The following is a 23,501-nucleotide window of genomic DNA, read 5'->3' as shown; positions in this document are numbered from 1 at the left end:
TAGAGAGGAAGTCCATTAATAAGAGGGAAATTCAGTGTTTTGTGAGTTCCTATGCAAGAGGTAGAAGTACAGTTCAGTGCCACAATGTATCACAGTTGGCATATGGCACAAGAAGCAGTGAATAAGGACACACAGATAGTTGTGTGTAAACCAGCAGACCATAAAGATACTGAGAATGAGCTTTTGCAAATTATTATACAAAAGTCTGCACAAACAGATTCATTCCTCTGGATTTTGAGTTACTTTTCTAACAAAGTGCTATTCTCCTGAATCTGAAGACTGGGATCTATGAGTGGAAGAGGCTTCTCATTAGTTAGGGTTGCCAAATGTCCGGACACATCTGAAATACTGCAGCCACAACTTCGGGCAAAACTAAAAAAAGCTCAGCACTAAAAATAAATCTGTCTGGATTTTCACTTTTTGGAATAGGCAAACCTACATTAGTGAAAGGATACAGCATCGTTTTACCAAAACTGGAAGGAGTCATTCAGGACTAGTAAGGCCCATTTGGATATTTCAAGAAAGGAGGTTAATAGTTGAAAATGTTTTGGAATGAGGATAAATATTAACTGGCAGATTATTAAAAGAATGAAACTTGGTTGACAACTTGATCTTCCAGAAGATGGAAGAACAGGCAAAAAGAAGAGCTACTCTAGAGCTGACCCTTGGCAACAGTGAAAAAATTCATGTATTTTGGTAGGTAGAACCTAGTTGAGCAATAGTATGTATAAAAAGATTCTATGGATAGCCAATGTAATGCCCCCAAGTGTTGTTGGGACTCTAGTTTCCATCAGCATGTCCTGTGGTCAGAGATGATTGGTGTTGGACAATTCAACATCTGGCAAGCACCATGAAGGTATGTAGATTAGGATTAGGATCTAGCTAAAAATGAGTCACCAGCACAAAACTGCTGTTTGAAAGGCTAAAACAATTTTACAATGTCCAGATCATGAAAAGTGGTGGTATCCCTATTTTGCCTTTATCAGATCTCATCTGGAATACTAAGTCTGTTATTGGGCAGTGCAGTTTAAGAAGGATATTGACAAACTGGAATATGTCCAGAGAAGGGGGATAAATAAGTTGAGGGGTTTGGACACCAAGTCATAGAAGGAATGGTTGAAGAAATTGGGTGAACAAGTGACTGTTTAAGAGGTGATACAAAAATCAAGTATTTGAAGGACATTCACATAAAGGATGCAGCAGATTTGTTTCTCTGTCACTCCAAGGAAGTAGAACCTATACCACTAGAATCAAATTAGAAATAAAATATGACTAAATGATAGAAAGAACATTTTACATTACTATAGTCTCAGGAGGTGATGGACTCTCCTTTAAGATAAAAGCAGAGGCTGGCTAGCTGCCTATCAGGAATGTTAAGGTAATGGATTTTTGCTTTGTCAGGGTTGGACAGGATGACCTTTGATACTTCCTGCAACTCATGATTCTAAAGTATACTACCCTAAAGAAAAGAACTAGATGACAATATTTCTTACTCAAAGCAAAATGATTAATTTTAATATAACTGGTCCTATAAGGAGCCTACATAAAACTGCTTTGTGTGATAATAATCCCCTGGGCAGGTACAATGCTTGAGGTTCTCTGTGTTGTGAATGTTGCATATGGAATCTGTGTGTTTGTGTGGGGAAGGATGGGTGATATCAGACAAAGACGCGTTGAAATCTGTGGACGTAAGCAACTTTAGTAACCTTTATTTCAATGCGTCTACTTTGCGTATGACAAGTTGGGTATTGCAAAGAATTGCTAAAAATGGAAAGCGGAAGAAAAACCCTCAAAAAGTTGTGGAACAAGTTAAAACAAACAAATGTAATGTGTTCCTTAAACTATTCTATAAAGCCTGTAAGCTCAAGCCTACACATGGCTACCCAGAAGCTAACACCATTGAATGGAATGGGGCTTACTCCTGGGTAAGTTTGTGTAGGATTGCAGCCTGAATTATATAACTTCAATAATTTTATCAGCTTTTGAGTATCCTGCTAGGGTGGCGAACACATGATACAGAGCATTCTTGGTAGTGGCCCCACAGTTGTGGAATTTTCTTCCAGTTAATATTTGTTTCTCTCTTTAATTTCTGGCATTCGGTAACTCCTTCAAAACTTAAGGGTAATATCCAGCTAAGTCATACTAAGTGCTACTTAAGTAGCACCATTGATTTTAATGGGACTAATGTTGGAATAGCACCATATCCTTTTCTGTTGCGTTTCTATAAGAGAACTTTGGTGCTTAATTCAGTATGTATCTATTGGTGCTTCACACTGCCTGTTATGTTGCCTTTCTTTTCTTTGTATGTTTCTTTATAACATCCTGGCCCTGAAAAGCAGCTAATAAATAACTCATTTGTTTCAGCAGTTCGATACAATGTTGCATGGTCAGATAAACATTTAAACTTTGATCTTACGGTACATGTCTACTCCCTTTAAAGTTACAGTATAGCTGTTTTTCTTTTTAAATTGGGAAAATGCATATTATATTTTAAGAAATAATACAAATGTCATCCTAGTACTGTTTGTTTACCAGATGTATTCTAGTGGTTCATAAATAAATACTTAATCTCAGAAAACTCTTGTGATATTTTCTCTGTGAATAATTTCACTTGATTTCTCCTGTTAAACAATGGAACATGGAAAACTGGACTTCTGTGTTCTATAAAGTATATAACAGTCAGTTCCATTTAAATTTGTTTGAGGTATATATATTGTGAAACTTTTTTCTTTCTTTACAGGGCAAACTTGATGATTATCAGGATCGAATGAACAAAGGAGAACGCCTTAACCAAGACCAGTTGGTAAATGTTTTGACTGACATATTGAAAGATTTTTCATAAGAGATTGGCTTCTTTTATTAGCCCTTGTTCTTTAATTCTTTTCTAATTGTTGCATTATCATGGATAATGAGAGACCTTAATAACAGTACTTTATATTATTATATTCTATTATATTCGGCGGAGGTGCATTGTAACCATATCTATACACACTCTGCCATTAGGGAAAATATGGAACTATTCTATGCAAATGACTAGGAGGAAACTCTATACACTAAAGTAAAGACTAGCGTACAGTAGATTTCTTTTTTGAGGATTAAAGTTGGGAAAGTCTTCCAAGTTTTCAAACTTCAAAAGAGGCAACATGAATTTTCCTCCTTCCCCCAGGATGCTGTGTCCAAGCACCAAGAAGTCAGTAATAACCTGGAATTTGCTAAGGAACTGCAGAGGAGTTTCATGGCCCTGAGCCAGGATGTAAGTAAAAAGTTGATGGTTCAGTTCAGACGACACTTAGGGCACAGGCTGCATAGAGGCAACAAACTGCTTTATGTGTCATGGCAAACTGACTACTGTGAATCAGGAAGTGGAAAAGGGAATCATTTTAGCAAGGTGAAATAAAATGAGCACTCACCATGTTCCCAAGCCATGGTTTGACCGTGATTTGTGAACTGGGCAGGGAGATTTTTTTTCTCTGTTCATGTTTAACGTTTTAGACTGCACTCCTGATTCCACTTACTTGGGAGTAGGCCTATTGATTTCAGTAGGACTTCTGAGTAGGCATGGTTAGTTAGGATTGTGCTGTTGGTCAAAATGAATGTGGTACCTGTGAATGACGTTCCTAAAATATGGTTGATGTGGATAAAAATCCCCCCCCCCATCTTTCATGTATGTAGTAGCAGTGTTGGGCTGATTTTTCTTACATTTGAAGGAGTACAAAATAAGTCTAATAAAGAAGCACTCCCACTTTTAAATCATGATAAATCCTTTCCTTTAATCCTGTGTTGTTGTTGTTGTTTTAAATTGGCATAGCTCTGCTGAAAAGAAGGAATAGAGGACAACATGAGTCAAAAGTTGATTTTTCTTCTATTGTTGAGATCGCAAACGTTGAAAGATTAAAAATGTCTGTGATCCTATGTAGTCTTCACATACATTATGCAGATATTAAAACAGGTTTTCTAGAATCTCTTTAGACGTTTTTGATAAGTTCCAGCAGTCTGGTTCCATTATGCTTCAGTCTTATTTTAGATGATAGTGCATGATGCTGCAATGCAGTATGTGAGGCAGAGATGCAGTTCTAGAAAGGTGGTAAACCACAGATGATGGGGAGTGGAGGACTTCAGCAATGGACTGGGAAGAATGGAAGTAGAGAAAGACAGCTGGCATACCTGTTTGTCCACATTCCATAAAGCTTTCTGGGAAACATTGAGAATATTTGAAATGCTGATAAAACTGGGAATATTTTACTTTTTGTTCATTCATAAGTGAAGAGAGGGCAACAGTTTAAACCAGTCACAGTTAATTGTTAACCCTAGTGTACTTTATTACTAGATTCAAAAAACAATAAAGAAGACAGCTCGACGGGAACAACTAATGAGAGAAGAAGCTGAGCAAAAACGTTTAAAAACAGTACTTGAATTGCAGTTTATTTTGGACAAATTGGGTGACGATGAAGTGCGAAATGACCTAAAGCAAGGAACAAATGGAGTGCCGGTATTAACAGAGACGGAACTGTCAACACTAGATGAATTTTACAAGCTAGTTGAACCTGAACGGGACATGAATGTGAGGTATTGTGATTGCCAGAATGATTCTGATATGGTTAATGAAACAATCCAATTAATCTCCTTTGCAACATAGGTGGTTTGAGGTATCTTATGCTTCCATTAATATTTTTGTTGAAGGTTGAGTGAACAGTATGAACAGGCATCGATTCATCTGTGGGACTTACTGGAAGGGAAGGAAAAGCCTGTATGTGGAACAACTTGTAAGTATGTTTATCTTTCTTAACATTAGATCTAAAGTAGCACTTCAAATACCAAGCTTTTAGAGTATTCACAATGATTCTGTTACATGCTATTTCCAGTGTCAGTGGTTATATAGTAGCTGAATAGCTGACAATATGCTAATTTACAGCAGATTGTATTCTATTATCATGTAACCTTACTCAGCACTTAATGAAAACCATTGCTGGTTTCCGTTTGTTCATCAGTATTTTGTGACTGCTTAGCAACACTTGCTTTCCAGAAATTGGGTTAGCAAAAAAGCCTTTCAAAGTTTCATTTGACGTAGTAAAACAGATAATTTCACAGGCCTATCAAGTAGTAACTGATAGCTGGAGCAAAATTTTGCAGCAAATACACTAAAAGAAACTAGATTCAGATGGTTTGATGGAATCTCCCATGTACAGCATACAGATGCCTAAGTGCAATGTGGTCATACATAAAAGGTATGGGATTGCTGTATACAGTCATAGTTGGTATATTATATAAATCCAGAGCCTTCTGAAAAATTGTTAAAGGAGTGGAGAACATTATTTCAAAAATAATTAACTGTTACAGTGGCTGAAAGAAGCTATGGTAGAAGATATATTTGGAAGTATGTAATCAAGAACCAAATCAAGAGTAGTGTATTTAAATCACTATATTTAGTCATATTTGCTGAGGAATTTTATCATTAAAAGTTTATCTAAGCTATTTTTGTTTAAAGGGTACAACTTGTGTGTTGAAACTGTTTGTCATTTTAATAATCTAGGTTTAAATAGTTTTCATGTTTCAGTTACTGGTTTAGTGGTTGAGATCATAGTTTATCTCCCATAATATTAATTTGCAGTGCATATATAAAATTGAGTCCAGGATGTGTGTGTTTAGATTAAGCCACCTATAGGATGACCTGCTAATTTTGCTATGCTAGGTCTCATGAGTGATCTGCATAGCTCTCAGACAGGACATAAATACACAGTACATCTGGTTGCTGAACACTACTACTTAGTGTTATTTGGAGGTACTGTCTCCGTGTATGGAAACCGCTCTCCTGAATGCTATGGCTTCCTGTCATTGAAGGAGCTCTCTCCTTTTGTTGTCTCAGTGGGGGGAAGTGCTTTGTGTCACAATGTATTTCTTTTTGTGTCTTAAACCTTCTGTCTGCCACTTTAACTGGGAAAATTCAACTTGGTATTAAGTGAACAGTTGTTGGTTTGAACACAACTTTCTAAACACTTCTGCATTGCTGTCTCTGTCTACATTTTATTTATAAGATGTCTTAAGAGTTTTGCAGGGATGCATCACTCATACATGTTTCTACTGAATCCTTGGGGAAGGCTGGAACTTAGAAATATGAACTCAACAGCTTTTTCTGTTCCTTGGAAATGCACAATAGGTGCCTATCATATCTAGGGGATTGTTCGATCCCTAGACTGCTTACTATGCCATGGCATTTTTTGGCAGAATTGTCAAGATTGTTCAGATGCAACTGATAATTTTTTGCCCCTGTGCCTTCCTATCCCACCTGCAAAAGCATACTCAAGATTATATCAATGCTAGGCATATACTTCTTGTCCTTTTCAAGTGTCAACATCTCGTCACTTCACCCAGAGCTTTGAATTTGCCTTTAGCGAGCATCAAGGTAGCATTTCAGTGGAGATGACTGTCCGTACTTCATGTTGGTCTGATTGACCAAGACCGAATAGTTACCTCCCACATATTTGAGCAGGTTTGCTGTGTTCCTCTTCACTCAGAGGATCATCAGTAAAGTGTATACCTTAGAATTTGTGATCACTTCATATCAAAGTACTTTCTATTGAGAGGTTCCTATAGGTTTATGTCCATTGTCCATATCCTTTCTTTGCAAAAAATGCTGTTTCTTCTCTGCTGATCCTGTTTTGCTTTATCTGTCAAAATAGTATACAAATACCTATCAGTACCTGTTGTCTTGCATGGTGCTACAAGTTCACACCCTTCTCAAAATGTTGTTCATTACAGACATTTACTGGGATCCTCTATCTACTTGAGACCTTAGTTTAGTCCTGACTACTCAGTTCCTCTATTTAAGCTTGAGCTTGGCCTATCAGTTTTTTTCTTATACTTCATACACCTGTGGCTTCAGTGACAGACAAATTGCACCATTTAACACCACAGAAAAATGGTCTCATTCTTCTGTAGAGGTTCTGTTTCCTTTTCTCTCTTCAGATGATTTATTTTTGTCCTTGCTCATTTTAATATGTGGCATGGCCACTTAGGATAATACCTGACCAAGTCATACTTTGAGTAGACCCATTGAAAGCAATGTACTTACGTTACTCGGAGCCATTGATTTCAGTGGGTAAGATTAACATTGGATATTACCTTTAGACAAGTAATTCTCGTTTTTATTCTATCATGTGCCTTTCTTCCATTCTCATGTTAGTGAAAGTTAACAAGTCAGGAGTTCTTATTCCTGCATGTCGGCTTTGGATAGTTTTTAACTTCCAGAAACACTGAAGAGCCAAAATTCTAATTTGTTGAATTGTGTGTGCATCATCCATTGATACACAAATTTATTCTTGAAGAATTTGGATTTACATACAATGACTTTCATCTTAAGTACTTATTTAAAAATAAACAATGCAGAAATTTGCAAAATAGATCATTTTGCTGTAGGTAGTGCAAGATCTGCAATGCCCTTTCTTAGTGTTATAATAATAAAATAATTTGATAAAATTAAAATGCTCAGGTATTTAGTGGGTGAAACAGTTTTTAAAATATCTGTGTTTTTATAACAGATAAAGCCCTAAGAGAAGTTATTGAACGTATTCTTCAAACAAGTTACTTTGACACTCACAACCAGCAGAATGGATTATGTGAAGAAGAGGAGACGGTGTCTGCACCTACAGTTGAAGATGCTGTTGCAGAAACTGGTAACTAAAAAATATATATTTGGAGCCTAATCCTAGGCTTGTTAATGTGTTTTATTTCCAAGTTAATGTGCATAGAATTGCAACTTCAGTAGATTTATAGGCTTACTGAAACCTTTACTGTTTTATTGGAGCCGACCATAGAAAACAAAACTAGAATCTTGTGTAACTGGTTATATCTATCCTACAAACTTAAACTGATTTAAAATAACTTTCTGTGGCTTTCCCCAAACAACCTGTAGTTCTCTAAACCAGATAAAGTTTGTAGTGTGGGTATGTTTCCTTTACAGGGTGCTTATTATGACCAACCTTTGTCTTGTATGCATACTAAATTCTTAAAATTAAAAGTACTTAAAATTTAACTACAGTGGTACCTTGGTTCTCAAACATCCGGAAGTCTGTTCCATAACCAAAGAGTTCCAGAACCAAGGCGTGCTTTCCTATAGCAAGTATTGCAAAACTGATTAATCCGTTCCAGACTTTCAAAAACAACCCCTAAAACAGCAATTTAACATGAATTTTACTATCTTACGAGACCATCAATCCATCAAATGAAAGCAATAAACAACATACTGTACTATAAAATAAATAAAACAGTATTGTAGATGATAAAAATAAAAATTATTTTTTTTTCTTACCTGCACTGATGATAGTCATTGTTTGGATGGGGGGCTTTTATTCATTTCTGCAGTCACACAATCAATCAATCAATCAATCAATTTCTGAACTGGGATCCACACAGTCACAAAAACAAATTAACTGAAAAAGCTTCAAAATAAAAAACCCCAAAATAAATAGCAAACAAAGGCACCAAATATAAGCTCAGAACACTGCAAAAAGTGGTTTCTTGTATGAATGTATCTCTACTAAAATTGTTAATAGTAAATTAAAATTGTAAGGTAACGGTAAACTAAAAGTTATGTATTATGTTTCAGTATAGCATTACCTAAAATCATGTATTTTCCTCTTAGAGCCAGAACCAACGGAAGAATACACTGAACCCAGTGAAGTTGAATCAACAGAGGTACTAAACAGTGGAAAGATTGTAGGCACCTTTTAAAAATGAATGCTACTGTCTTACTGTTGTACTCTCTCACTTTTATTTTAGTATGTAAACAGACAGTTCATGGCAGAGACTCAGTTCAGCAGTAGTGAGAAGGAACAGGTAGATGAGTGGACAGTTGAAACTGTTGAGGTAAGGTGTTCTGAATGTTTAGGTAACATTACAATCTGTTTTCATTCCCTCGTAGCTTGAATGCAGCTGTAAATCTAAAGAGAATTGTGGTCTTTTAGCATGATTGAGCTGGTAGTCCCCTTGTCAGTGCTAGCTATTGCCCACAGTTCATTTCGAAAATTCAGTATGTAAACTAAATCACATTTCATAAGCTAGTACACAACTAAAAGTAGACTGACAAGTTAGAAGAAAATGGCTCAGATACAAAGGTGTTTATACAAGTTCCATCCTCTTATTTCTGCCAGTATCCCACTTCCTCTGTAGCTCTCAGTACTACTTCTGACATTCTTCTGTAGAATCTGAGACTTAGAAGTAGTTTTTTAGATTGAGCAGGGGGTTGAAGTGAGCAGGAAGGGGATCCAAGCCTATATCTGTTATTAAACGCTCTAGTGCTGCTTTATAATTTCCTCCTACAGTCACTAAACCTTCCCATATGTAAAATAGTGTAATTGAGATTTATATTGATATTCCAGGAGTCTTTGTATAGCTGGTATTGGAAGACTAATTACAGCATGCTGTCTGTCCTAAGATAGTTTCCATTAACAAATTGGAATGAACCCATCCATTAGGGAGAACAGATGTTTTCAGAATGGTAGAACTCTATAAAACATTGGTTCACTCTAACTCTAGAATATAAACTAATTGTAATTTTTACAGCTTTGTCCACAGTTGTCTTCAGCCTTTGAAGAGATGGTGCATCTGTCAGTTGACTATCTGAAGTAGACTTTGTAACATTTTGTTCATCTACCTTAAAGCCGGGATGCAGCATTTTATGTGGAATTTCAATATATCATTAAAAGCCACAAGCATTTAACATTTGTAGTTGCAAGGCTATCTGTGATAAATGTTGATGGTTATCAAATGAAATAGTTTTTTAAAAAAGAAGAATTGTTACCTAAGATTGTAACTGTGTGTGTGTGTGGGTGTGTGGGTTTCTCCTGTTCCTGAGATTAAAATGTTACACTTGAAATTCTGGATAATAAGAATATTAAAGCTATTTTAATTCTTCATGGTCTCTACAGTCTCACATATGGATTCTGCCTGCTCAGTGAAACACTCAGAACTTTCTAGCACTAGAAGAAAACCTTTTGGCAGGAAACCTAGCCCCAAATGTCTGCATTAGTAGACAAAAAAGAGCTAAATTTAAATAGAATAAAAAGTGCAATGAAATATATGTACAAGTTACATTACTACAGCAGTATTACCAGTGCATTTTGAGCCATGATGTGACTTTAAATGTTGGTTCTGGGATAACCAGGTTTTGAAGTCCACTCTATTTTGGAGTTCAATCTTATAAAATTTGAAGGTATTGGATAATGCTGATGATTCCTTGACTATTTAAAACTGCATTGCTTGCCTTAATGCCTCTAATTTGTGGCACCACAAGTGTTTAATCAGAGCAGGGTTGAATGTCCTTTGGCTCTCCAGCTGTTGCTGGACTATGCCTTCCATTGTCCCAGACTGTGGGCGATGCTGGCTGGGTTTGCTGGGACAACATCTGGAGAATCAGAAATTCCCTATCACTGCTTTAGATGCTATAGGGATAATTGTAGATATACTTTGAGCAACTTATACACACGAATACCTGTTTCCTGTGGAAACAACTTTATTAGTAACACTGCTCAAGTTTCACCTTCCATTTTCTCTACAGGCATTTGTAGTATAAAGTTCCTTAAAATAAAGTATCTCCAGTCCAATATTTCCTAAGTCTGCAAAAGGCAAAAAGAACTTTGAAATCTCTCTTGAAGAATGGAAATAATTCAATGCACAACTGAACTTCAAACCTTGCCTTACAGCTATTCAAAGCCTCAAATGTCAAAATGCAATTGCATTCTAAAAGCAGCATGCATGCACGCAGTTGCAAAACGCATGGACACATTTTACATATTTTCAAGGAACACAAATTAACTTTGTTGATACATTTTCCTTTTTGCTTTGATCTTGCAACATATATTCTTGCAGAGGAAAGAACTGCATTTATATACTTTGCACAACATCAGAGCCAGTTTTCCTCATATTCCTGCAGAATAACTGATGAGTGGGAATGTTTGATAAAGATTCTTGAACACAAGCAGAACCCATTAGATTATTTGTCAGTCTGGATTAAAATTAACATTATTCATTATATTACCAATCAACATCAAAAGCATGTGAGCAAAATAGATGCTGACAATAAAGGGGTTTCAGTGGTGGATTGTCAGGTGTTAGTGCCCTCGACTTTCACTACAGCCAACTTTCACTTCTCTATCTTTAGTGAAGCTGAACAAGCAGCGATACTAAGTTATGATACTCATTTTTAAAAGAGAATGCTTTCCTTTGCAGGAAATGCATTCTTTTACATATCATATTTTGCACATCCAGTTTAGCGGTTGTGATAATAATAGTGGGCCAGTAGCTGAAACTGACAGACTGACTCTCAGTGTTGGCCATTTCTGATGTAGGTGGTAAATTCGCTCCAGCAACAGCCACAGGCTACATCTCCTCCAGTTCCAGATGCCCATATGCTTACTGCTGTGGCTCAAGCAGATCCTCTTGTTAGGAGACAACGAGTACAGGACCTTATGGCACAAATGCAAGGCCCCTACAACTTCATGCAGGTATGTTGTTTTCCTTATTCATAGTTGGATTTGGTCAAAAGGGATTCTCGGGAATTACAGTCCAGTTGAAATTGGGCACATTTCACTTGCATTCATTTAATTCAGAGAAGTCAGCCCTGGCTGGCTTGCTGGTTACCGTATATACTCGAGTATAAGCCGACCCAAATATAAGCTGAGGCACCTAATTTTAGCACAAAAAACTGGGAAAACTTATTGACTTGAGTATAAGCCGGTTCACCACACCACAAACCTGGTGGTGGCGGCAGCGGCGGAGGAAGAACAAGCAGCCCGAAAGGCACAGCGCAGCACCTCTCCCAACCGCGGCTCCTGTGCCTGCCCCCTTGTTAGAGGTGGCGGGACCAGCGGCGAGAAAGGGCTCCTTTCGGGTTGCTCGTCCCTCTGCCACCGCCGCCACCCACCTCACTCAAGTATAAGCCAAGGTGGGCTTTTTCAGCATAAAAAATGTGCTGAAAACATTGGCTTATACTCGAGTATATATGGTACTTTTGAAGGGATCTTGTTTCTTGTGTAGCTTGCTTGAATCTTGTCTTAATTATCTAGGACTCCATGTTGGAATTTGAGAATCAGGCCCTCGACCCTGCTATTGTTTCAGCTCAGCCTATGAATGCAGCACAAAACTTGGATATACCCCAGATGGTTTGCCCTCCAGGTTGGTAAAATCAAATTAATATCTAGTTGGAGTAAGATTTTGGTATAGTTGGAAGTACTAAGTTACTAAAAATTCAGAAATCTAAATCTAGAAATGTGCATTCAGAAATCTAAATCTAGAAATGTGCATTATTGTCAAGGGAGTTGATTGGTAGAAACATTTGTCATCTTCTAGGTTTTCAAGTGAGGCTAGTAGGATGTGAACTAATTTTTATATTCTGGTGAAGTCTGTTTGATGGCAGGCTTGTAAATACTGAACAAAGAGCAAGTAGTTGATTAATAAAAAATCGGATACAATCTGAGGCTGTGCTTGCAGCTATTAGGTTTTATGTGGAAAACTAATGTTTAATTTCAATGCAGTATTCTACAGCAGAAATGTATAAGCTTATATTAAACAGACAGTAGTTCAGATAACATCTCATACACACACTATTTTATTATGGGTAATATTACTGTATTTCCAGTTCATACTGAATCGAGGCTTGCGCAGTCCACCCAGGTTCCTGTCCAACCTGAAGCCACACAGGTAAGAACTGTACCTGGACAACTATTGGCTGAATTTCCTCTCTGTTCCCCATAAACCCTGGAGAGCTGCTGCCAGTCGGCATAGACAAGCCAGAGGCACATCAGTCTTTTGGTGCTCTGTAAGACAGATTCCTGTTATTACATGTTTGGGCCTGGGATTTGTCCTCAGGAGTCCCCATGTGAACGTTTTGCCTATCAGTGTTTTCTTCCCAATCCACAAGGAATTGAAAGAAACATCTGTATCTGATGATTAATGTGTGTATTGTAAGCTCAGTTCACCTAGCTCATAACAAGCTTTTAATTTGTGTGTTGTCAGGAAAGTCTGAGGCCTATTCCTGCCCTCATCATGTGAAAGTCCTTATCCGAGGCCCAAGTATTTTGAAATTAGTATTAGCCTGCACTCAGGAGCATGAACATCTATGTTTGCATGCAGTTCTGCAGATACTAAAATGTGGCAAAATTTTAGCAAAATGTTTTTTTTTTCATCTGGCTGTGATGGAAACTTGCAAAATAAAACTTTTGGCAAAACTTGTAATTGTTTACTGGGAGAAATGAATACTAAAGGTAATCTAAAGGTAATTGCCAAACTGAGCAAAAGAATGTTGTTAGTGCAGATGTCAGTAAAACCATATGAGATTAATAGCAAGAAATTTACCCAGAGGCCCTGGCAGGAGTATCTGCTTAATTTTAAAACTTTGACAGGTCCCCTTGGTTTCTTCCACAAGTGAGGGATATACAGCATCCCAGCCCATGTATCAGCCTTCTCATTCAACAGAACAACGGCCTCAGAAAGAATCAATTGACCAGATTCAGGCAAGTTCATTTTGCTTGGCAAGGGGAGGAGGGACATTACTGATTCAGTGTAACTGTATATGGGTATAGTGCAGAGGGACAATACTTAGGTCCATATCTCAAAGACCATAGAGCATGATAATAAGTGTTAGATAAGTAGGGATCTTAGCTTATCCTTGTCTTGGGAACGCTTGGCCATCAGTTACCTATGCTTTTATAATATGATATCACACGAAGTTGATTCATGGCTTGCTAACATCAGATTGAAATTTATTTGGCAGGCTTCAATAACCTTAAGTGCAGATCAGACACCAACATCATCGCCTCTTCCAGCTGCATCCCAGCCTCAGGTATTTCAGGCTGCCTCTAGCAAACCTTTGCATAGCAGCGGAATAAATGTTAATGCAGCTCCATTCCAGTCCATGCAGACAGTAAGTATTAAACAATCATATTTATTATAGACTACAAAACATTTGGAAGTCAGCATCTTGATTACATAATGGTTAATTGTACCGTGGACAGTAGTAATAGTTTCCAAGACATTTAACTTTCTAAAAGTTGCAAAGTGTATGTGGTAATTTATCAATTTATTCAGAATATTGAATCTCTTTGGTTCTCATTTACTTCTCATATAGGTATTTAACATGAATGCACCTGTTCCTCCTGTCAATGAGCCAGAAACTTTAAAGCAACAAAATCAGTACCAGACCAGTTACAGCCAGCCTTTCTCCAATCAGCCTCACCAAGTAGAGCAATCGGAACTTCAGCAAGAACAGCAGCTTCAGACAGGTAAACTTGTGAAAGATAGAACTTAAATGCTTCATTCTGAAAAGATAAGTTTTCAAGATAATGTAGACCAAACAAAGCATATCTTGATTGATGCTGTTGAAGTAGCATTTCAAGCATGTATGGTGAGGTGGAAGGAAGTTTTATAGTATTTGTAGGGACTTAGGAGAAAAGTGCAGTTTGGTACATTTATGCACTACATGAAATAAAAATTCACCTCCCAAATGTTAAGCACTATCAAATTAAATCTGTGTGGTTATGCCAAAGGACATCCAGAGAGCATTCTCAATGATCAGGGTATTTAGACTGCAATGTTCAATTTAATTCTGCAAACAATCTTTCTTTAGGTAGGTAAACATTTACTGTCGTACTTGGTGGCTCTTAAGCAAAGTTCATTGGTGAGTTAGCTTGATATTATTTGAGTCTTTAGGAAACTGGAATTATAAGTAAATTCAAGCTTTTTGCACTTCTTTCTTCTCTCTCTCTCTTCATTTTAGTGGTTGGCACCTACCATGGTTCCCCGGACCAGTCCCATCAAGTGGCAGGTAACCACCAGCAGCCTCCACAACAGAATACTGGGTTCCCACGTAACAGTCAGCCTTATTATAACAGCCGAGGAGTGTCTCGTGGTGGATCACGCGGCACTCGAGGCTTAATGAATGGATACAGGGGACCAGCCAATGGGTTTAGAGGTAAAAACTTAAAAACCTTTTGAGACTAATTCTGAATGTTTTCCAGAAATGCAAACTGTCCAGAAGCTTAAGCATTGTAGTGGCATGCTTTGATTTTTTTTTTTTAATTTAATATACTACAGAGTGGTCAGCTTGCTGCTGCTTTTGCTCTGCTATAATATTAGTGCATATGGGACTAAGTAAAAATTACATGACAGCAAGCTATGAGTATGAACTAACAATGGAGTTGTTTGACTGGAAACATAACATGATGTAGTATGAAACTGACTTTCCATTTTTGTAACCTGCTAAATGGCTGCATCTTTTTCAGGGCTTGTTACTTCCTTGGCTTACAAAAGCAAGTCTTTCATTTATTCAGACTATGGCATTTGGTGGGATTCTTTATTTTGGTGCCTGCATTTATTAAATCACTTTAAATAATGACATTGCTAAATATATATTACACACAATGTGAAGTCTTGAACAAAACTGAAGACAATGAATAGTGCCCAGGAGCCCAGGTGCAGTTTAAATGTGTATCCACTTACTTTGTATCAGGAAGGGTTAGGTGTGATGCATACTGTATTTTTCTGCTGCACATTATTACATTGTAAAAGCCTGTCACTGTGCTTTTTAACCTTGGGTCCCAAGATGATATTGGACTACAACTACAATGTCTATACTGAAAGCTTACCAGCTTGAAATTTTTCCTTCCGGTGTGTTTTCTCTCTCAATCTCTTAGATGACCTTTGGATAGCTTTCTTTAATACAGAACATTTTTTCCTTAAATTGAATATTTTTTTTATTCTGAATATATACATATATCCTTTATAAGGTATGCAATACTTTTCAATTAGTTTTCCCCTCTGATTTTTAGGAGGTTATGATGGCTACCGCCCTTCATTTTCCAACACTCCAAATAGTGGTTACACACAGGCACAATTCAGTGCTCCTCGCGACTATTCCACCTACCAGCGGGTAAGTTGATGGGACAGTGGAAGGAGTTCCTTAGTTTATAATGCTTGAGAAAATGCATATTTTAATAAGTTTCATTGCATAAGAAATTAATATTTGGATTGATTTTTAACCTAAAGATAAAATCTACTTTTAGAAATTCTTGGTTAACAGTTTTCTCATTGGGTACAAATAGGCCACTGCCTATATACTTTCTGCCTCCTAGTCTGCAAAGTTTGCTCCTGAGAAGCAAAATGAACTCACCAAAGAATAAGGGAGAAGTTTCTACATAACTCTAGTATGTAGAAGTATAGAATTATACTGCCAAATATAAGGCAGTTTGTTAACTTGAGCCACCCCAAAATATCTGACAGCAATCTGTGAACTTGAACTGCTAATGGCCAAGAGAGAGGAGGGTCTAGAGCAGATGTGGGGGAGCTTTGGTCTTCTAAATGTTTTTGGATTACAATTCTCATCATGCCTAGCCAATGGCCATGTTTGCTGAGGTTGATGGAAGTTGTAGTTCAGCAGCATCCGGAGGGCCAAAGGTTCCCATCTGTTGCCTAAAAAACCAGAGGTCCAGCAGCCTTTGAGAATCTTACCAGTTATACCTCTGGTTGAGTTGAGACGCAGAAAGTGTGTCATTTGAAGGGAGGGAGAGGGCAGACAAAGATAGGAAGTTGGACTCCTCAAGCCCCTGGCAGCATATAGTAAGTGCCCTGGAGCTGCAGAGGGTTCAAGTTGGGAGGGAATGAGTGCTGTGCAGTTAAAAAGCCCAACTCTTCTCCCTAAGCGAAGTGGTGGCTTTCTCAGGAGGAAGGAAATGAAAAAAGATGGCTGTGCTTCTCTTCTCCTGCCTCAAATAATAGTTATAAAATACTGTGGCTTGGGGTGGGCAGCTGCCTAGTGCTATATGGAATGACATAGGATCACCAGGGGATGGGTGGAAGTTGAGGAAAAAAAGGGATTCTTTCACCACTCCAAATTCTTGTCTTCTCCCCCTGCTACCCCTCCTGAGCAACATTGCAAGTCTCTTGTTCTAGATTGACTAGAATTCTGTTCTTAGGGACATTGCAATATTGTGTTCAAATTCCAGCTTGTCATTTTCTGGGTTTTGATTCCCTGGGGCCAGAATTCCATCTGCCCCATGTGTGAACAGAAAGCATTTCTATGTGTGCACAAGAAAGGAAGGGTGCTAATGGCTTTCTCTTTAGCTGCATCCCCTTGTCCCCCAATCTTCTGAAATGGCTTTTAAGGGTGTGACTGAAATAGCACATATGCCCATTTGCATCCTGGACAGGGATTTCCAAAAATTACCGTATTCTTCACTCTATAAGACACACTCCCCTCCTAAAAAGTAAGGGGAAACGTGTGTTCATCTTATGGAGTGAATGCAGGCTGCGCAGCTTTCACTGAAGTCAGGAGAGCAAGACGGATCAGTGCGCACCGATCCCTCTTGCTCTCCTGGCTTCACTTCACTGGAGAGGTGCTGTGCAGCTTTCCCTCTCTGCGCAATGCCCCTTCAGCGAAGCGGGAGGAGAAATGGAAGGGGCTCTGTTTCTCCTGCCACTTCTCTGAAGGGGCGCTGCGCAGAGAGGGAGAGAATATTTTCTTTCCTGTTCTCCTCTAAAACTAGGTGCGTCTTATGGTGGGTGCGTCTTACAGAGTGAAAAATACAGTATATCCTGAAATAAAATACTGAAATGACAAACTTTTAAAACCATTTTAATGAAACTTGTTGCACTTCTCTTTGGTCATCTTTTTTTCTAGGATGGATATCAACAGAATTTCAAGCGTGGCTCTGGACAAAGTGGTCCTCGGGGAGCCCCTCGAGGTAATATTCAAGTGGTGAATCTCTGATTGAATCTGTAGAGAGGTTCTTAGGAGTTGCAGACTTTCAGCTGTTTCAGTTCCCATGTGTTTAACTGTTGTAGACATTTGTTGAAAGTTGTTCATGAATTTTATTTTTGATCTGTATATTGTTAAACTTCCTTTCTCGGCTTTTATTTAAGGCTACTAGGTTGCTTTTTATTCCTTGCCCAAGCAACTGTTGAAAATGTAAGCTTACCCAATTGTGAGGTGTGTAATTCTGCTGTGAAAAATGTTTGGCAAGCTCCAATAGTGTCTGCTTTTGTATTTTGCTATTGCTACTTGGATTTCAATAAAGATCTTGCATTATTTGTAGCCTGTTCAGAAATTCTGTTTTCAGCTACATAAGATGCTATATTCTTGTATCCAGATGGAATCTGTTATAAAGACCTACTCAGTTTCGCATGTAAATAGCATACATATTTACAACTTTATTCTGTTTGCTGCTTTATACTTAAGTGTACAGAATAGTTTGCAATTGGAAAATAAGCAAAGCAGTGGCTGCAGTTCAGTCAAGTGTGGGTGTACTCCTTGTGCAAGAATTCATTCCAGAGGGCTCAGTAGAGCCTCTTACCCTACCCCACCCCACCCCAAATTTCCCTTGCCAGTTTGGGCACAGGATGTGCAGAAGGAAGCTGGATGGTGCTATAGGAAGCACGTAAACAGGTATTTAGTTCCCTGCAGTGCCCCCTTATGTCACCAATGTATGCATACTTGGTGGGAGGAAGGGCTCTTTAGTCTTGTGGGTGAGGGACTCTACATGTTGACACTATGCCTGCTCTTGAGTGGATAGAAGCCAATCATTTTTTAGTGCACTAGCTGAAAATGGATGTAGGACTTAAGATGAGGCAAAAAAGATAGCTAAATCTCATCTAAATCCTTCCAGAAAATCCCTTGAACGAAAGTGAATTACAGGAATTTCTTATGATTGCTTTGATGTACCAAACTATGAAATAGAACCACTGGAAGTTGTTCTAACCAGATACTGCCCTTTTAGTCTCTTTGATCAGCACACTAGCAATTGTCTATACTATATTTTGTTTTAGAACTGTATACAATACTGCTATTCAGTTACTACATTTCAATAGCACTTTGTAGTTGTGCTCAGGTGCCACTGAAATATAGTTTATGGCTTATTGGTAGTAGATTGGTAGGCATTTGGAACAAAGACTGATGAAAGTATGTTTGTGTACATTCAGAGCCTGTCTTCACCTGGTGAGCGAATAGGTATCATTCCTCTTCTTCTTGTCTCTAGGCATTTATTAGACAAACATAGTAGGGGACCAGACTTTAGAGAGGCAGCCATTCTGACTATTAAAGGATCTCACTTGATCCAAAAATAAAATGCTATTTTTATTTTCTAGGTCGTGGAGGGCCCCCAAGACCCAACAGAGGGATGCCTCAAATGAATGCTCAGCAAGTGAATTAAACTAATTCACAGGATTACATTTAAACGCCAAAAACACACTGGCCAGTGTACCATACATGTTCCAGAAGAGTTATCTCTTGGTTCTCCTTTATAGGAAGTTCATAGTAAAGGGATTATTTTCATTGCCCATAAAGACAAGACTACAGTTGTCAGCTTTATACCTGGATATGGAAAGAAACGACGTTTACTCTGCATGTTCTATCCTAAGCATCATCTTGAGCCTTGCACATGACATCCAGAATTTTTACCCTTGCTCTGATTAAAAGCAAAAATGGCAGTTTTTAGGGTTATGAAAATCTCCATAGTTAACTGAACAGGCAGAAATAACCCCACTGACTCCATTGACATTATATAGTGCTGCAGCAAATTCGGATAAAAATATCTAAATCCCTAAATGTTTTACTCAGAAAATTGGTGTATTTAAACTTTTCCATGAAAGGAAGATGGAAGAAGCGAATTGTGGTTTGACAGAGCAACTGCATTTCAGCTTTTTCTGTTAGACTGAAGCACTGAACATCTGTGATGCATAATAAATGATGCCTATACCCCAACTAATAAGCTGATGGACAGCTTAGGGCACACCCTTAGTTACAGCATTTTTTTTTATTAGGCCTGACTTGCTGTGGCAAAGGGATGCATTAATTGGTTTTGTGTAGCTGTTGATATAATTGTGTAAACCCAGAATTAGGCTTTGATTGGCACTTTAAATTTTTCTGTAAGAAATAGAAGATGTAATCTGAATGGCCACATTTGTTTGCAATGTGAAGTGTTAAAGAATTCTCTCCTGAATACATTTCTGGGATAGCAATGACATTTGTAAGGATTGGTATTCTTATCTTTCCTTATTTTCCCCCCTTGTCTGCCACTGATACTTGATCTTGCTGTATCATTGCCCCAAATAACTGATGTCGGTACTGATAGGAATTAATGGATATTCATAACACTTTTGGTTACATTATTTCTATTTTGCAGCCTGAAGGTTTTAAGAAATCTCAAATCCCTGCTGCTGCCCTTTTAAATTGCTCTCTTTTGAAAAGCACCAGTATGTGTTTGGATTGGTTTCCCCTTTAAGGGAAATTACAGCCAGCAGTTACAGATTTAAGCAAGATAAATAAAACATGTTTATAAAAAAATGTATTCTTTAACGTATCTTAAGTGACTACTGCAAATGTAATAGGGAAACAGAAACTTCAGAAGCACATTCCCAGAACTTTAAATGTTAACGTTCAAAGATATTCAGGTGTATTATCTTCTGTGGAGTCTTGAAACTTATCTTCTGAGGAGATGCAGTCATCTCCCTCCCTCTCCCTTTCTCTCTTTCTCTTTCTCTGCCCCCCCCCAAAATTGAAGACTGTTGAAGCTGATCATTCAAGCCATCTCATGAGCTGTACATAAAAGTATGAGCAGGTAGTGAGAATTGTATTCATGGCACCTGTTGAATGTAGCAGTCCAGCCCATGGAACCCACTGAACAAGAGTTTCTGAATTATTTGGGAATATATTTGCAGAAGGCTGATTCTGTGTGCACAGTGCCCTTTTTGTATTGGTGCTGATCCCCCTTTAAGACTGTTTTTGTTTCATGGATATAGTTAATTGAACTGAAAAAGAGAAGACATTTTTAAAATCTGATTGGCAAGTAGTGGTTTCTTCTTAAATTACTTAGCATCTGTGCCCACCTCCATTTGTCTAGAAAGGAGAAAGACTTCAGCTATCACCATGAGAATTGCCTACTTTCATCTTTGAGGTTGCCCTAGGTTGCAATTACTAAGTACTTACAAGTAGCATTTTTGCATTTCTAAAAAGTGACCCCCATCCATTTTATACAGCTAAGCAAGTCTTCTAACAGGTTGGTACAGTATCTGAAGCCAAAGGTTCAGATTTAGGAACTAAATAGGCAGAAATTTGTGGTGTGATTATACACACAACCACACATCCAATTTTTACTAGAAAAGCTGTGCAAATATGAATTATGCAAATAGCATGCTTTGTGGTTATTTTACACATTTTTTTGCAAGCTCTGGCTGTAAGGAGCCATGCAACACAATCAAGCCATACATTCTGAATACTTTGGAAATACTGCTAACCTCCCTCTTTGGCTTCTGAGATTTTACCCAACTATTTTTGTACTTTCAGGGCCAATATTGTAGCTATAAAGGCCAGAATCCCTTGCTGTATTTAAAAACAAAACACAGCACTAAGATTCTCATTCAATGTTACGGAATAATTCAGAGAAGATTGGGAAAACCAATTTGAGGAATATTTGTTGACTGTTTTACTTTGCCAACTTTTCAGTGTTTCATCTCTTCTATATTTGAATATAATCAAACTAAAGTACACTTCTTAAAGTTGAGCTCTACTCTTCTAAATATTATCGATTCCTTATGTTCTCCATATTGACTCAACATAACCAGAAGGCATTGGGTTGCATCTATTTTGTTTGCCGATGGGACATCACCGTAATGGACGCTTCCGCTAAAGGGAGGGAAACAGAATTTTCATTTCCCCTTTCCTTAATCGTTACCTTCCATTCTGTTCCAAAGGGTCATCCAAGCCTCTGGAGCAGATTTGCAGGGTGCATAGGAGGCTGCTGGGCATGAAGAGGAATAACCAAAATCATCACCTCCCCATTGTCCATTGAAGTGTACAATTAATAGAGTTCCACTTCTGGATGCAACCCCTGAGTTGGAGACCAACATGGTGATGTTTTGACTTCACTGGTGGTAGTCTTTATGATCACTGGATCTTAAATGATTATATTGAATTAGGAAATTGTCATCCACCTTCATAGCTTGGAAAAAAGTGAAGTACTATTTAATAGAGGCCTATTTGTGATAGAAAAGCTACAGTTCAAACAACTTAGGAGCAGTATTAGATGTATTTATTTGCCTTATTCAGATCATCACTTTGTATGTTAGAATCCTGTCTTCTTCCGTGACCAGCCATCAAAAAGACATGTGATAGTGCTTCTCCCTAGAGAGACAGATGCCAACCATAGTGTTTTCCTCCAATTATTTTTCAGGATCCAAAAGTTCAGTTATGATCTTCAGGCTCTTAACTAATATATTGATACAATAATACACTTGTTAATTCCTTTTTAATCTGGCAAAACTACTGCCCTTCACAACAGTCTCTAGTAATGAGATCTACAGATGTTCTGTGAATTGTTTTAAGAAAGGTGTGTCTGTTTGTGGTGCCCATTCTAGAGTTACTGCTTTATCATCAAAATAGAATTTTCCGTGTTCAGTCTTCATGATTGGTTCACTGTTCATCTACATCCTCCTAGACCTTTCTCACAAGTCAAGATGAAAAGCAGTTTGAGTCCCTCCTATTACTTTTTCTGCATCTGAATGGTGTTAAAAGTGGGGCAAACAGTTTAACAGAAATCAAATACATATTGAAGGCAATGTAGGAGTTATATTTGCATATGAGACTAAGGAAAAGTGCTCATGTGTAAAATATGTAGACATTAAGTGAATGGAACTGTTTTGTCTGCCTTGGTGTTTTCGCGCCTTGTTTTTTAACTGCAGTACCTTTAAGCTGATGACTTTATTAAAAAACAATGACATTTAGAATCAAACACTCTGGATGTATATTTTTAAAAAATTCCACTGCAGCCTACATTCCTAAACTTCAGTGTATGTTAAAATACCACTGGTGTTAAAAAAACTTTCAAACCTTTGCCCTGCATCTTTCTCTGGTATTCTACTTTTTGTTAAATACCACCAGTACATTCAAATGTGTGTTGGGTCATTCCTGTTTCTATTGCCACTTAACAGAAATTACATTTTAAAACCTTGCCTGCCTTTTCTGTGATTTCGGTGTTGCCATTGTAATGTTCTTCATCTCTTTTCACCCACACAAAGTTTACTGTTGCAATCAGCTTAGCATTCTTTTAATTAATGTACAATCTTCATTTTTAAAAATGACACACTTCATTTGAATAGGAAGAGGTGCTTACAGTAGTACATTAAAAGTATAGTAAGTTGCCCCTCTTGTGACTGTTGCCTAATGTGACTATTAAATTGCATGTTGTGTTAGAATTGTTCAAAGCCAAGCTTGTAATAATATATCTATGCAAATATTGTGAATTTTCAAAATTAGAAATTTGAGGGTAGTGATTAATTTGGACGTTCCTGGAAGAAATTGAAATTAGTGCCTATGCAGCTGTATTCTGCACTTTTGACTGCAGATCAGATTGGTGAACCATTGCCTTTTACTGCTCCAGCCCAATGAGGCATTTATTTTGTAGTTCTTGTATGGGAAAAGCGTGAGAACTGGGATTTTCATTAAAACAATGTAATTTAAATTA

The 23,501-nt window shown here is 37.8% G+C and overlaps 1 protein-coding gene across 5 annotated transcripts in view; it reads left to right on the top strand.

Annotated features, from left to right (window-relative positions):
• The window catches only part of CAPRIN1 (cell cycle associated protein 1), a 34,367-nt gene extending 10,866 nt beyond the window's left edge, over positions 1-23,501 (top strand). For 2 of the 5 annotated variants that reach the window (XM_079951370.1, XM_079951369.1), the window contains exons 3-19: positions 2,741-2,803; positions 3,167-3,253; positions 4,328-4,566; positions 4,681-4,763; positions 7,536-7,670; positions 8,639-8,691; positions 8,776-8,862; positions 11,343-11,498; positions 12,060-12,168; positions 12,632-12,693; positions 13,395-13,505; positions 13,766-13,915; positions 14,120-14,273; positions 14,768-14,962; positions 15,819-15,919; positions 17,666-17,729; positions 19,129-23,501. In XM_079951370.1, coding sequence (XP_079807496.1) covers positions 2,741-2,803; positions 3,167-3,253; positions 4,328-4,566; positions 4,681-4,763; positions 7,536-7,670; positions 8,639-8,691; positions 8,776-8,862; positions 11,343-11,498; positions 12,060-12,168; positions 12,632-12,693; positions 13,395-13,505; positions 13,766-13,915; positions 14,120-14,273; positions 14,768-14,962; positions 15,819-15,919; positions 17,666-17,729; positions 19,129-19,193 — 1,914 coding nt within the window. In that variant the 3' untranslated portion in view covers positions 19,194-23,501. The remainder of the gene's footprint in view (positions 1-2,740; positions 2,804-3,166; positions 3,254-4,327; positions 4,567-4,680; positions 4,764-7,535; positions 7,671-8,638; positions 8,692-8,775; positions 8,863-11,342; positions 11,499-12,059; positions 12,169-12,631; positions 12,694-13,394; positions 13,506-13,765; positions 13,916-14,119; positions 14,274-14,767; positions 14,963-15,818; positions 15,920-17,665; positions 17,730-19,128) is intronic. The other 3 variants (XM_079951373.1, XM_079951371.1, XM_079951372.1) reach the window with 3 other exon arrangements.

This window comes from Podarcis cretensis (assembly GCF_951804945.1).
Source record: "Podarcis cretensis genome assembly, chromosome: 1".
Classification (NCBI taxonomy): domain Eukaryota; kingdom Metazoa; phylum Chordata; class Lepidosauria; order Squamata; family Lacertidae; genus Podarcis; species Podarcis cretensis.
Note: the sequence above shows the minus strand (reverse complement) of the source record. Positions and strands in the feature narration are given on the sequence as shown.